Source organism: Danio rerio, chromosome 2, assembly GCF_052040795.2.
Source record: "Danio rerio strain M-AB ecotype USA chromosome 2, GRCz13ab, whole genome shotgun sequence".
Taxonomy (NCBI): Eukaryota; Metazoa; Chordata; class Actinopteri; order Cypriniformes; family Danionidae; genus Danio; species Danio rerio.
This window is the reverse complement of record NC_141022.1, coordinates 53,995,814-54,010,000: the sequence shown is the minus strand read 5'-3', so window position 1 is coordinate 54,010,000 and position 14,187 is coordinate 53,995,814. Positions and strand designations below refer to the sequence as shown.

Sequence of the window (14,187 nt, the reverse complement as noted above, 5' to 3'; positions counted from 1 at the left end):
ATTAGTACCAGTTGAGCAGTCAATGCTACAGAATACCTGAGTAATGTTGGCCATGTCTATCCCTTTATGACTACAGTGTACCCATCCTCTGATGGCTACTTCCATCAGGATGACACACCATGTCATAAAGCGTGAATCATCTCAGACTGGTTTCTTGAACATGACAATGAGTTCACTGTACTCAAATGGCTTTCATAGTTACCATATCCCAATCCAATAGAGCACCTTTGGGATGAGGTGTAACGGGAGATTCACATCATGGATGTGCAGCAGACAAATCGGCAGCAACTGTGTGATGCTATCTTGTCAATATGGACCAAGATCTCTGAGGAATATTTTCAGCACCTTGTTGAATCTATGCCATGAAGGATTAAGGCGGTTCTGAAGGCAAAAGGGTTCCAACACAGTACTAGAAAGGTGTGCCTAATAAAGTGGCCAGTGAGTGTACATATACTGTATCTAACAATGTTGTGATGTTTCAAAGAAGAGTAACCTGCTTTTCACATGATTGTGCTGAGTTTTATTTTGAAGACCTGTGATTGTAGTGAAAGCCAGTTATATTCAGATGTTCAGAAGCACACTCCAATGACACGCTCTCATTTCTGCAGCCCGTGTTAATCCTCGCTCAGGCTTACGTGTGATTGGATGAAAGGGCAATCAGAAGAGAAGCGAGAGGGGATTAAAATACATGCAATGAGATCTGCTCTTCACATGCAAACACCTGGCGAACACACAAACACGTGTCAAACCTGGAGGAAAAACTCTTCCAGCAGAGATGTTGTCCAGCGGTGGTGCAGATCCCAGGTTTTGGCGGGATGGCTGATGTCGGCCGCGTGTAACAGCAGAGAAATAGCCTTGGGTTTGTCGATTCTGGATTAAGAAAACATAAAAATAATCCAAGAGTGAATATACAGCTGAAGTCAGAAGTATTCGCCCTCCTGTGATTTTTTTTTTCCTTTTTTAAATATTTCCCAAATGATGTTTAACAGAGCAAAGAATATTTCACAGTATTTCCTATAATATTTTTTCTTCTGGAGAAAGTCTTATTTGTTTCATATTCGGCTAGAATAAAAGCAATTTTTAATTTTTTAAAACAATTTTAAGGTCAATATCATTAGGCCCTTTAAGCAATAGTTGTTTTCGATAGTCTACAGAACAAACCATCATCATACAATGATTTGCCTAATTACCTTAACTTGCCTAATTAGCCAAGTTAAGCCTTTAAATGTCACTTTAAGCTGTACAGAAGTGTTTTGAAAAAAATCTGATAAAATATTATTTACTGTCTTCATGGCAAAGATAAAAGAAATCAGTTATTAGAAATTAGTTATTAAAACTATTATGCTTAGAAATGTGTTGAAAAAACCTCCTCTTTGTTAAAGCGAAATTGGGGGAAAATATACAGGGGGGCTAATAACTGACTTCAACTGTATATTTATTCAGAGAGGATATGAAAAACAAACTGAGAATTTTCTGATGTTTTCTTTATAACATACATCATTCAGCTACACTGCTACAATACATTAATGCATACCACACAGTATTATATCAAGAAAAAGTTTTTTTTTTTTTTTTTTTAAGCAAAGCACAGGTCTTTAGTTTAATATTACAGCAGAAATTAATAAAAGTTAATTTCTGTCAGATGCAACATTAGAAAAACTGAGAGTATTTTAGCTTTGTTGCTGTATTACAAACCTAATATTAATAACATTATTATTATTATTATTAATAATAATAATAATAATAATAATAATAAACACTAAACAAACAAACAAATAAATAGAAAATAACTAAACAAACTAATAAACAAACAAATAAATAAAATAACTAAATAAACAAACAAATAATTTAACTCAAATAACTAAAACTACTAAACAAACAAAAAAATAAATTTTTAAACTAATTAAAAAACACATAAATTACCAAACAAATAAACAAACAAAAATAACCTAATAAATTAATAAACAAACAAATATTTTTAAAAATGTAAAAAATAATCAAATACTAAAAAAATAAATAACTAAATGAACACATAAATAAATGATAATGAACAAACATTATTCATTAGCAAACAAACAAACAAACAAATAAACTAAATTAAATAAATAAAATTATATGCAAACAAATAAATAAAATAACTAAACAAAAAATAAAATCAATTCAAATAACTAAATAAAAGAATAAATAAACAAGCAAATAAAAATAAATAAATAACTAAACAAACAAATACAAATAAATAAAGATAACTAAATAAAAAACAAACAAACAAATAGCCAAATAAACTACTAAACAAACAAACAAACAAACATTTTTAAATAATTAACAAAACATACAAAACAAATACAAAAAAAACTTAATAAACAAACAAACAAATATGTACACATTTTCAACAGTGTGTGTGTGTGTGATAAATCATTTGTCCACTTTTATTTTTCCTCCACAACAGCAGCTGCCGAATCATCTAGAGAAGCATCAATCTCCATAAAGTGTTTTCTGCTGTGAAACCGCAATAACGTCCCACTCTGGGGAAACACATGAAAGTCTGAAGCTGTCAGAAAACTGCAGCAGGTCTGATGTAAAAGTTTCTCACCCCTCGGGCTGCTGGAGGTAATTCTTCATGGCTTTGACCTGCTGGAAGTGGCAGGACATGTCTGTGGCCAGAACCATCTCCACCACCAGAGCCCTGAACTCCCTGCAAAAAATAAAAAATAAACAAATAAAAAAAAAAACCACAGAAACACACAGTTTAGACCTCTAAACAGGAGGACGTTTACTGTACTGTATTTGTTTTTTGTTTTTTTCCTATATTTAGTGTTATATATTTACTGTTGAAAGAAAAGTAAAAATAATGTAATAATCTATAAATAAATGCAAAAGTAAATTGCATAAATGCATATATGTAAATAATAATAATTATAAATAAATAAATGTATGCATGAAATAAAAAAATTATACTGTACTGACATTAAAGATAATAAATAAATGAATAAACACAAGCATGTGCATTAACAAATAAATATAACAAAATATTAAAACACATACAAATAAATCATTAAGTAAATAAACAAAAAATAAATAAACAATGGAAAAAATGTGCATAAACAAATAAACATAAAATATAAAATACATAAAAATAAATAAACAAATAAAAATGAGAACAAGTAAGAAAAAATTAAAAAATGTAAAAATAAACCAATAAATATGAAAAATAAATTCAATTTAAAATTAAAATTATGCTGTGCTGACATTGAGAATGATAAAAAAAGGCACAAATACGAATACAAATGAAGTCCCCCCTGAATTAGTAGCTCCCCTTTTTATTTTTTTTCCCGATTTCTGTTTAACGGAGAGAAGATTTCTTCAACACTTTTCTAAACATAATAGTTTTGATATCTCATTTCTAATAACTGACTTATTTTATCTTTGCCATGCTGACAGTAAATAATATTTGACTAGATTTTTTTAAGACACTTCTGTACAGCTTAAAGTGACATTTAAAGGCTTTACTAGGTTAATTAGGTTAACTGCAGGTTAGGGTAATCAGGCAAGTTATTGTACAATGATGGTTTGTTCTGTAGACTATTGTAAAAAAAAACATAGCCTAAAGGGGCTAATAATATTGACCTTAAAATGATTTTAAAAGATTAAAAACTGCTTTTAATCTAGTCCAAATAAAACAAATAAGACTTTCTCCAGAAGAAAAAATATCATCAGACATTCTGTGAAAATTTCCTTGCTCTGTTAAACATCATTTGGGGGAAAAAAAGAAAAAAAAAAGAAAATTCAAAGGGGGGCCAATAATTCTGACTTCAACTGTATGCATAAACATATAAATATAAAAACAAATACATAAAAAATAAAAAAAGTGAAAATAAATAAACAATGTAAAATAAATAAATAAATGTAAAGATAATTAAATAAATATAAACATATATAAAAATATAAAAATAAATAAATTGAATGTAAAAATGTATGAATGAAATCTATGTTATAAACAAATAATAAATGTAAAAAATTGTAAATTAATTAATAAAAAATTAATTAAAATATAAAAATAATGTTACAAATAATTAAAAAAATCTTTGTAATATTATAAATGTAAAAATAAATAAATGTAAAAAAATTAATGTAAAAATAAATAAATATTTTAATAAACTAATGTTATAAATAAACAAATGTAAAATAACATGTAAAAATATAAACAATAATAAATAAATGTAAAAAAAATCAATGTAAAAATAGATAGATAGATAAATAAATAAATAAATATTTAAACAAATTTTATAAATAAATAAATGTAAAAAATCTATATAAAATATAAATGTAAAAATGAATAAATATTAAAGAAATCTATGTAAAATTATTAAATAAATAAATAAAATATTTTTATATATAAAAGTAAACAAATCTATGTCAATTATGAATAAATGAATGAATTAATGAATGAAGCATCTGCACCTCCAGTCGTCTTTGGACAGGTTGTAGAGGATGTTCATCTCGTCGTCGTCCTGCAGCAGTCGATACGAGGCGCTCACATGATGGGACTCCAGCACCGAGCGGTCGTTGTACAGGATCGCTGCGTCTGACCTGTACCAGTCAACACACACTCATCTCACACACATTCTGCACTAACCCAACTCACTTTTATTTAGATCTTGTATTTTAGTAGTGCGGTGCCCTTTTCTTATGACTCAAAGTCACAAAGGAGTTTGAGCTCAAAATACCACACAAACAATTATCTATAACCTTTTAAAACGTCCCCTTTTAGACATTGATCCAAATTGTGCCACTTTGGTGACTGTCGCTTTAAATTCAAATGAGATTGTGCTCTTTTTAAAAAGAGGGCGGAGCTACAAATGCCTACATGTCAGCATAGTGGCAGATTCAAAACAGGACTAATGCTATCTTCTTAGTCACAGACGTTTTCTTTAGCAGGTACTGTGTCAAAACTAATGGCAGATGGCTGCTTCTCACTCAGGGCTGTTTATGCTATTGAGGGAGTGTTATGAGGAGTTATATTCACAAATTTGCCCCACAACAGTATTCAAAACCCAAATAAAAGTGATTTCTGCATATAGGTCTGCTTTAAGAGGGTTTTACCTGGTCTGGATGTGGAAGTTGTTTGTGGTGCCGGTGTGTTCATAGTCATGAATGGCAGCAGCGAAGATCATTGCAAAAATCTCCAACTCTGTCATCCAGTGCTGAAAAAAATGGATAAATAAAAAATAATGAGAGATAATAAGCATACCATTTATTTCCTCATAACAGCAGCAAGGTTAAGACATCTGCAGAAATGTTCAACTTTTAAGGTGTTTTTTATTTATTTATTTATTTATTTATTTATTTATTTTTAGCTAGCACCCCATGTTTATGTTGGTTTTTTCCAGGTGCTCCGGTTTCCCCTTACAGTCCAAAGACATCCTATAGCTGAATTGAGTAAACTAAATTAGCCTTAGTGTATGAGTATGAATGAGAGTGTATGGATGTTTTCCAGTACTGGGTTGCAGCTGAAAGAGTATCCGTTGTGCAAAATGAAGGGACCCCTGATGTATAAAGGGACTAAGCCGAAGGAAAATGAATGAATTATATTACATTATATTATATTACAGTCTATTCTATTACCAAAATAACACTAGTGTATAAAATGCTTAATTTTACTAATGAATTATTAAGTCTTGAAATTTGCAAAAAATATATATACAGTTGAAGTCAGAATTATTAGCCTTTGAATTTTCTTTTTTTCATATTTCCCAAAGGATGTTTAACAGAACAAGGGAATCTTCACAGTATGTCTGATAATATTTTTTCTTCAGGAGAAAGTCTTATTTGTTTTATTTCGACTAAAATAAAAGCAGTTTTAATTTTTTTAAAAACCATATTAAGGTCAAAATTATTAGCTCTGTTAAGCTATTTTTTTCCAACTGACTACAGGACAATTCATCATTATACAGTAACTTGCCTAATTACCCTAACCTGCCCAGTTAACCTAATTAACCTGGTTAAGCCTTTAAATGTCACTTTAAGCTGGATAGAAGTGTCTTGAAAAATATCTAGTTAAATATTATTTACTGTCATCATGGCAAAGATAAAAGAGATAAATTAGAAATAAAAGTTTACTTAAATACTTAAGAAGTATTACGTTCAGAAATGTTTTGAAAAAATCTTCTCTTTGTTAAACAGAAATTGGGGAAAAACAAACAGGGGAGCTAATAATTCAGGGGAGCTAATAATTCTGCCTTAAACTGTATATATTATTTGAAATCATATCCGTTGTTGATATTTTGACTAGTTTTTGTTGACTTTCAATTTCAATTTAAAGTTTTTGCAATTTCTTGTTAGTTTCTGCTCTTTCTTTTACTGTTGAATTAATTTTATTTAGTTTATATATCATTATTTTAGTTTATATTAGTTTTATGTTAATTTTTAGCTATTCATTTATTTTCATTAGTCATAATGACATAATAAATGCTTGTAATAAAACATTTTGGGTCAGTTCCCATGTCAATAATTCATAATGTACTTTAAGTAGTAATCAGCTATTTCTTTTCATTTATACATTTTAATTTTAATTCAGTTTTATTTTTGTTTACAACATTTTTAATAGTTTAAGCAACAAGCCTAATCAGAGTTAATAAAAACAAACAAACAAAAAATAAAAACCAATAAATAAAAAGTAACAAACAAGCAAACGCTTCACAGCAACAAGGTTGCTGGTTCGAGCCTCGGCTGGGTCAGTTGGCGTTTCTGTGTGGAGTTTGCATGCTCTCCCTGCATTCGTGTGGGTTTCCTTCGAGTGTTCTGGTGAACTGGGTAGGCTAAATTGTCCGTAGTGTGTGAGTGTGAATGAGTCTGTATGGATGTTTCCCAGAGATGGGTTGCGGCTGGAAGGGCATCCCCTGCATGAAACGTGCTGGATGAGTTGGTGGTTCATTCCACTGTGGCGACCCCAGATTAATAAAGGGACTTAGCCAACAAGAAAATGAATAAAAAACAAACAAACAATAAATAAATGAAAACAAACAAACAATAAATAAAATAAAAACAATAAATAAACAAACAAATAAAAACAAAACAAAGAAAAAAGAAATGAAAACAAACAAAAACAATAAATAAATAAATAAATAAATAAATATTTTGCTAATGTCATTAGATAATGTTTAAGCTCACATTGAGAACTTGGCAATAAAATCCAATTAGCTAATTGAACGTTTTCTGAATTATAATATTTCTGACTAGTGACTTAAACAGCAACATTAGGCACTAAATAAAGCTGAAAGTATCAAAAGTATAAGCCGAATTGCCAAATAAAAGGACTAAGCCGAATAGAAAATGAATGAAAACAAACAAACAATAAATAAATGAAAACAAACAAACAATAAATAAAATAAAAACAATAAATAAACAAACAAATAAAAACAAAACAAAGAAAAAAGAAATGAAAACAAACAAAAACAATAAAAAAATAAAATAAATAAATAAATAAATAAATAAATAAATAAATATTTTGCTATTGTCATTAGATAATGTTTAAGCTCACATTGAGAACTTGGCAATAAAATCCAATTAGCTAATTGAACGTTTTCTGAATTATAATATTTCTGACTAGTGACTTAAACAGCAACATTAGGCACTAAATAAAGCTGAAAGTATCAAAAGCATATGATATCTTTATATAATGGACCATTTCAGTCAACACCAGTAAAATAATGGCCAAGCGGTGTGTAAATAGATCATTCTGGAGCTGTCAGCTGCCTGCTGCTTTTCTCAGGACTTCATCTTAATATTTAATCAGCTAATAGAGCTCATGGTGTAAAATGACTCGAAAAAAAGTGTGTTCTGAAGAGAGACGTGACTTAGTGTATGAGCAAGTCTTAATTGTACTGTAATGATTATTCTGATGGCAGACAAAGAGATTTTGGTCAATAGTGTGTGTGTGTGTGTGTGTGTGTGTGTGTGTGTGTGTGTGTGTGTGTGTGTGTGTGTGTTTGTGTGTGTGTGTGTGTTTTATGTTTTATGTATGATTGTCTATATTTATGTGTGGGGGTCAACGTGTGTGTGTGTGTGTGTGTGTGTGTGTGTGACTGTGTGTTTGTAAGAGAGAGTGGGAAACTGTGTGTCTGATTGAATGAATGAATAAGATGTGTGTGTGTCTGCCTATGTGCGTGTCTTTGTGTGTTTACAGTATGTGTGTGTGTGAGAGTGTCAGTAGAATTAATGATCACACACTGAGATTCTGCACAGTTCCTCTTGAGTTCTTCGACATGTTGTCACAGTAACATTATCAAGATGATTAACACAGAATCTGCATGGAGAGCGTGTGGAACAATGCAACATTAGATCATTATAATCAACAAATTGCTCTCTGCTGCCAGAACATGGTGCGCAGCATTGATAATGAAGGTAGCCTTTATGGAGAGTCCTCATATACCATATACACTCACCGGCCACTTTATTAGGTACACCTTACTAGTATCGGGTTGCAACCTCTTTTGCCTTAATCATTCGGTGCATAGATTCAACAAGGTACTGGAAATATTCCTCAGAGAGCTTGGTTTATATTGACATGATAGCATCATGCAGTTGCTGCAGATTTGTCAGCTGCACATCCATGATGTGAATCACCCGTTCCACCACATGCCAAAGGTGCTCTATTGGATTGAGAACTGGTGACTGTGGAGGCCATTTGAGTACAGTGAACTCATTGTCATGTTAAAGAAACCAGTCTGAGATGATTCACGCTTTATGAAATACAGCGCTATCCTGTTAGAAGTAGCCATCAGAAGATTGTGGTCATAAACACAGTGGTCATAAAGGGATAGACATGGTCAGCAACAATACTCCGGTAGGCTGTGGCGTTGACACGATGCTCAGTTGGTACTAATGGGCCCAAAGTGTGCCAAGAAAATATCCGCCACACCATTACACCCCCACCAGCAGCCTGAACTGTTGATACAAGACAGGATGGATCCATGCTTTCATGTTGTTGACGCCAAATTCTGACCCTACCATCTGAATTTCGCAGCAGAAATCGAGACTCATCAGACCAGGCAACATTTTTCCAATTTTCTATTTTCCAATTTTGGTGAGCCTGTGCAAATTGTAGTCTCAGTCTCCTGTTCTTAGCTGACAGGAGTGGCACCCGGTGTCGTTTCTACTGCTGTAGCTCATCCGCCTCTAGGTTGGACGTGTTGTATGTTCAGAGTTTCTCTTCTGCATACCATGGTTGTATCAAGTGCTTTTTTGAGTAACTGTTGCCTTTCTATCAGCTGGAGCCAGTCTGCCCATTCTCCTCTGGCATTAACAATGCATGTGTGTCCACAGAACTGCCGCGCACTACATATTTTCTCTTTTTTGGACTTTTTTGGACTCTTTGTAAAACCTAAAGATGGTTGTGCGTGAAAATCCCAGTAGATCAGCAGTACTCAAACCAGAACGTCTGGCACCAACAACCATGCCACGTTCAAAGTCACTTAGGGTGCTTTCACACCTACACTTTTGTTTCGGAACGTGTCTCGATTGCCCAGTAAGCGCGGTTCGTTTTGGCTTATGTGAACAGGGTAATCGTGCTCTGTTCCGCGCCAAAGTAATCACTCCGAGATCGCTTAAATGAGGTGGTCTCGGCTCGATTGAAACAAACCCTGGAGCGGTTTGATTACAGTGAGAAAGCGATCCAATCCGAGCGCGGTTATATCACAGTGTTTTAGGGATATTTAATAGGCTTACGGCTATATGAAGAGAGAATTATGAGTAGGGTGGGAAGTTTCGCGAGTCTCCGGATGCTCGCAAACGAGTGATATTCTCCCGGTAATCTCGCGTGTCCCTCCCGGTCCTCAAATAGGCATCGTCGCGCACCCTTCTCACCCCTCCCCACCGCATCTCTCCTCAGACATGTCGCGCGCGCACCCTGTCAATCACCACCAAACCACCACCTCTCCTGACAGCTCAGCGGGACGCGGCAAAATAAACCCTGACACTCTGACCAATGTGAGGAGAGTTTACTCGCACGTGACTTGTTTTAGCTCTTTTGGTCCGTTTAGAAACTTTGCAATGTGAAAGCGAACCGCTCCAAGAGCAAAGAGCAACAATGTAACACTTGTAATCTCTGTTTCAGAACAACTGAATCGATTCACAGGTGTGAAAGCACTCTTAAATCCCTTTTTTTCCCTATTCTGATGCTCGGTTTGAACTGCAACAGATCGACTTGACCAAGTATACATGCCTAAATGCACTGAATTGCTGCCATGTGATTGGCTGATTAGAAACTTGTGTTAACAAGCAGTTGGACACCTGATTTACCTAAAAAAGTGGCCAGTGCGTGTATAAGCAGTTGAAGTCAGAATTATCAGGCCCCCTGTATGTTTTTTCCCCAGTTTTCAGATTTTTAAAAATCTTTCTTCCTAAACATAATAGTTTTAATACCTTATTTCTAATAACTGATTTATTTTTTCAATGCAATGATGACAGTACATCATATTTAACTAGATATTTTTCAAGATACTAATATTTAACGTGTGTGTCATCTCACCACCATCCCAGTCTTGAGCAGCAGGTAGTGGACGGTCTGTGTGACATCAGCCGCGTGGATCAGGTTATGGTAGGGGTTTTTATGTTTACTATAACCCACTTCTAGAGCCTCCACGAAAGAGACCAGCGCAGACACAGGGATCTGTTGGAGAAACGGTGTTAATACCTCTGAAATAAGAGCAATCCAGCCTGTATCTCTTTATCTTCTTCACCTTGAAGCGGCTGATGAGGTCGTATCGGGTCAGGAGCTCATAAAAGATGAATTTGAGCGCGTGGTCACCGCTCGACTCATTCAGAGCAAACACATCGAAAGACCACCTATCCACATTCTAGAAGAGGAAACAGAGAAATAAACTCATTTTCGGCACATGGATATCTTTTGTAAATATTAAGGGCTCTATTTTGACGAACCATGCGCAAAGTCCAAAGCGCAGGGCACAAAAGCAATAAGGGCGAGTCAGAATTCACTTTTGCTAATATAAGGATGGAAAAATCCGCTTTGCGCCGTGGCGCATGGTCTAACAGGTTTGAGCTAATTTTCATAATGAGTTATAGGTGTGTTTAGGGAATAAACCAATCAGAGTCTCATCTCCCATTCCCTTTAACAGTCAGTTGCGTCGCGCCATAGCACATTTGCTATTTACATGATAGACTTTGTAAGAAGAAAAACTGAGCGTTTCACTAGCAAGAAAACAGTTAAACAGAGCATCTGCAGTGTGAGAATGAGAGATGAGCCTCCTCATTATTTACTTTCGGTTTCACTCTCGTAGATAGGGAAACCTTGTACGCAAAGACATCCATTAGCCTATAAATAATTCATTTTCGTTTGTTAAGCGCAAAGATTTGTTTCAAAACTATTTCTAAATTCAGTTCTAATTTCCAGCAAACAAATAAATGAACAATAATAATGAAGTGTGTTCAAAATACTGAGTTATATCCAAATACACTTGCTGTGGCTCATATGGTCTGAAACCTGACAGGTGGGCAAATCTAAGCTTGTTTTTAATAAAACAAATATAAATATGGATATAATAAATAATACTGCTAATAATAATAACATTATACAAAAGAAAAGCCACGAATCAACTGAAAAAGCCTCCTGAGATGAAGAAGGCATGAAAGTATGGTTTTTATATTTATGTAGGCTAGAAAATAATATGTTTTGTAATTTTTTAATCCTTTATATTTATATCCTTTATATTTATATCCTTAATATATCATATATATATATATATATATATATATATATATATATATATATATATATATATATATATATATATATCCTTTATATTTTAATTATTTTTCATTTGTAAAGATATTTGAGTATTGCTTTACATCATGTTTGTATTAAGCCATGTGTAACGGAGGTGCACAACTAACCCGCTCTGTGCTGGATTTTAGACCGGCTTTGTTCTGGTCTAAAGAACAGTCTATTTAAGTTTCTTAAACTAACAACACGCCAGTAATGTGCCTCAACACACCTCCTTTTTTATATCAGAATGCCTGAGGGCGCACATATGAGCACAAATGCATTTGCTATTTAATTTAACATGCTGCAAAATGTCAAAACGACTCTTGCGCCGAGCTGAAACTAGCAAACAACAATTGCGTCGTGCCTTGCACCACATTGTGCCAGGTGTATGATAGGGCCCTAAGAGTTACAGGTTGCCTGCAAGTTTCAGAACTCAACCATTCAGCGTAGTGATATGGAACTAGAATGTGGTCACAACTTGCCTGGAACTACTTTAACCGTGTGTTTATGTCAAAATAACGGCGCACATTAGAATGTTCAGAACCAGAATCAAACATTTAAAAGCCCCATGGGATTTTTAAATTAAATTAAATTAAATTAAATTAAATTAAATTAAATTAAATTAAATTAAATTAAATTAAATTAAATTAAATTAAATTAAATTAAATTAAATTAAATTAAATTAAATTAAATTAAATTAAATTTGTCTGACTATTTTTTAAAGTCCACCGGGCCAGAAGTGGCAAATGATGAAACATTTGTTGCTTTTTTCGAATTTTTTTATGTGATATGTGAAGAGCAAAACAAAGAGAAAGAAGCTGACAGATGTAACAGTGTTATGTGTGTGTGTGTGTGTTTTACCTTAAGCACTGCTATGACATTCGGAGGATAACTCAGGCCCACCATGTTGGAGGTTCGCCGGTACATTCTGTAAAGACAAGATAAAAACATCAAGTGAACGCGCAGCACAAACCGCAGGCTCTCCAAACACAATGCTTTATCTTCACCTTCAAAAAACACACAACATCAAATGTAGAGGACAACCTGCACTTGCTTTAAGTAAATGCATTGTCAGAGTAATTTATTTGCGCAGCCTTGCCTGAAATGCATTAGAATTTGATGAAATGATGCTAACGGAGAGAGAAAGAGAGGAAACTCGGGGGCGAAAAAATTTGGTTTTTCTGACTTATCGTGAGGATGATGTAAATGCATTCACTGACTCACAGCAAGCTAAATGCATAGATTTATTATCATTTTCACAGAAGAATTTAAAGCAGGCAGATGAGGGGAAAATGTCAAATGATTTATGAGCACTGAAAGACAACAGATAGTAGTCTTTGTTGAAAAGTTAAAGTAAACATAAATATATATAGTTAGGGGCAATAATGATGAAACTGTTAGCTAAAACTAAAATTGTTAAAATGTTAATTAAGAAGTCACATATCAAACAAATATTAGGTTTAAATAAATAAATAACTTTGAAGAACTAAGTTGACCTAAGTTATGTGAACTTTAATAAATCTAATCTATTGTTAACTTAAGGCAACTTGTTAACTTATATTTGACAAATTTTACTTAAAAATAAAAACAAATTAAGGTTTAATATTAAAAAGAAACTAATATACACGTGAATAAAGTTAGTAGAAAGAAAGCCAAAAAATTAACCAAAAATTAAATATATAAAATAAAAGGTTAATTATAAAAAAGCTGATTTAATGCAATTATAAATCGAACATACTATGTAATACAAAAATAAAACAAATCAAATAAAACCTTTTTTTTCCACACATATTTTTTATTTTATATATATTTTATTATAATCCCCATCCTTAATAAATAAATAAATAAATAAATAAATAAATAAATAAATAAATAAATAAATAAATAAATAAATAAATAAATAAATAAATAAATAAATAAAGTTCACTTGGTAGGCCTTGTCAGTATTCAGATATCAAACATTTATACTAAGAAGATATTTAGACTATTTTATGATTTATTTTAAACTGTTGTTTGTAGGCCATTGCAATGCAATTTTCTAAATTATCTAAATTAAACAATTAAAATATAAGTGTAGTCTGGTAACTTTTTTATTTTGACCGCACCCAATTTAAACTGCTAGTTTTGTCGGCCAGAGGAGAACTGCACAATGTGAAGCTGCAATTGACATAGTAGCATTGTATAAAGCACGATAGGATACAGCATGTTTAATCCTTGCGCTATTTTGAATGAATGTAAATGGAGTCGATTCTGGAGTAGATTCCACGATTCCAAAATTAGGGGTTGAGAATTGGAGTTGCACCCATAAAAAAAAAAAACGGGAACCTAACACCCCTAATTCATAAAGTATATATAATTTTGAATGACTTTTTTTAATGTGTGTGTGTGTGTGTGCGTGTGTGTGTGTG

At 32.7% G+C, this 14,187-nt stretch overlaps 1 protein-coding gene across 17 annotated transcripts in view; it reads right to left on the bottom strand.

The window, feature by feature from the left end:
• Nucleotides 1–14,187, bottom strand: part of pde1cb (phosphodiesterase 1C, calmodulin-dependent b) — a 169,338-nt gene that overhangs the window by 26,730 nt on the left and 128,421 nt on the right. For 16 of the 17 annotated variants that reach the window (XR_015478987.1, XR_015478986.1, XR_015478988.1 and 13 more), the window contains 7 exons: nucleotides 12,641–12,707; nucleotides 10,737–10,853; nucleotides 10,526–10,666; nucleotides 5,101–5,201; nucleotides 4,459–4,587; nucleotides 2,591–2,692; nucleotides 750–870 (listed from right to left, as the gene is read on the bottom strand). Coding sequence is in view for 12 of the 17 variants with exons in the window: in XM_087241455.1 (XP_087097581.1) it covers nucleotides 750–870; nucleotides 2,591–2,692; nucleotides 4,459–4,587; nucleotides 5,101–5,201; nucleotides 10,526–10,666; nucleotides 10,737–10,853; nucleotides 12,641–12,707 (778 nt within the window). In the remaining 5 variants the exon portion in view is untranslated. Of the gene's footprint in view, nucleotides 1–454; nucleotides 871–2,590; nucleotides 2,693–4,458; nucleotides 4,588–5,100; nucleotides 5,202–10,525; nucleotides 10,667–10,736; nucleotides 10,854–12,640; nucleotides 12,708–14,187 lie in introns of all 17 variants that reach the window. The other variant, XR_015478990.1, reaches the window with a different exon arrangement.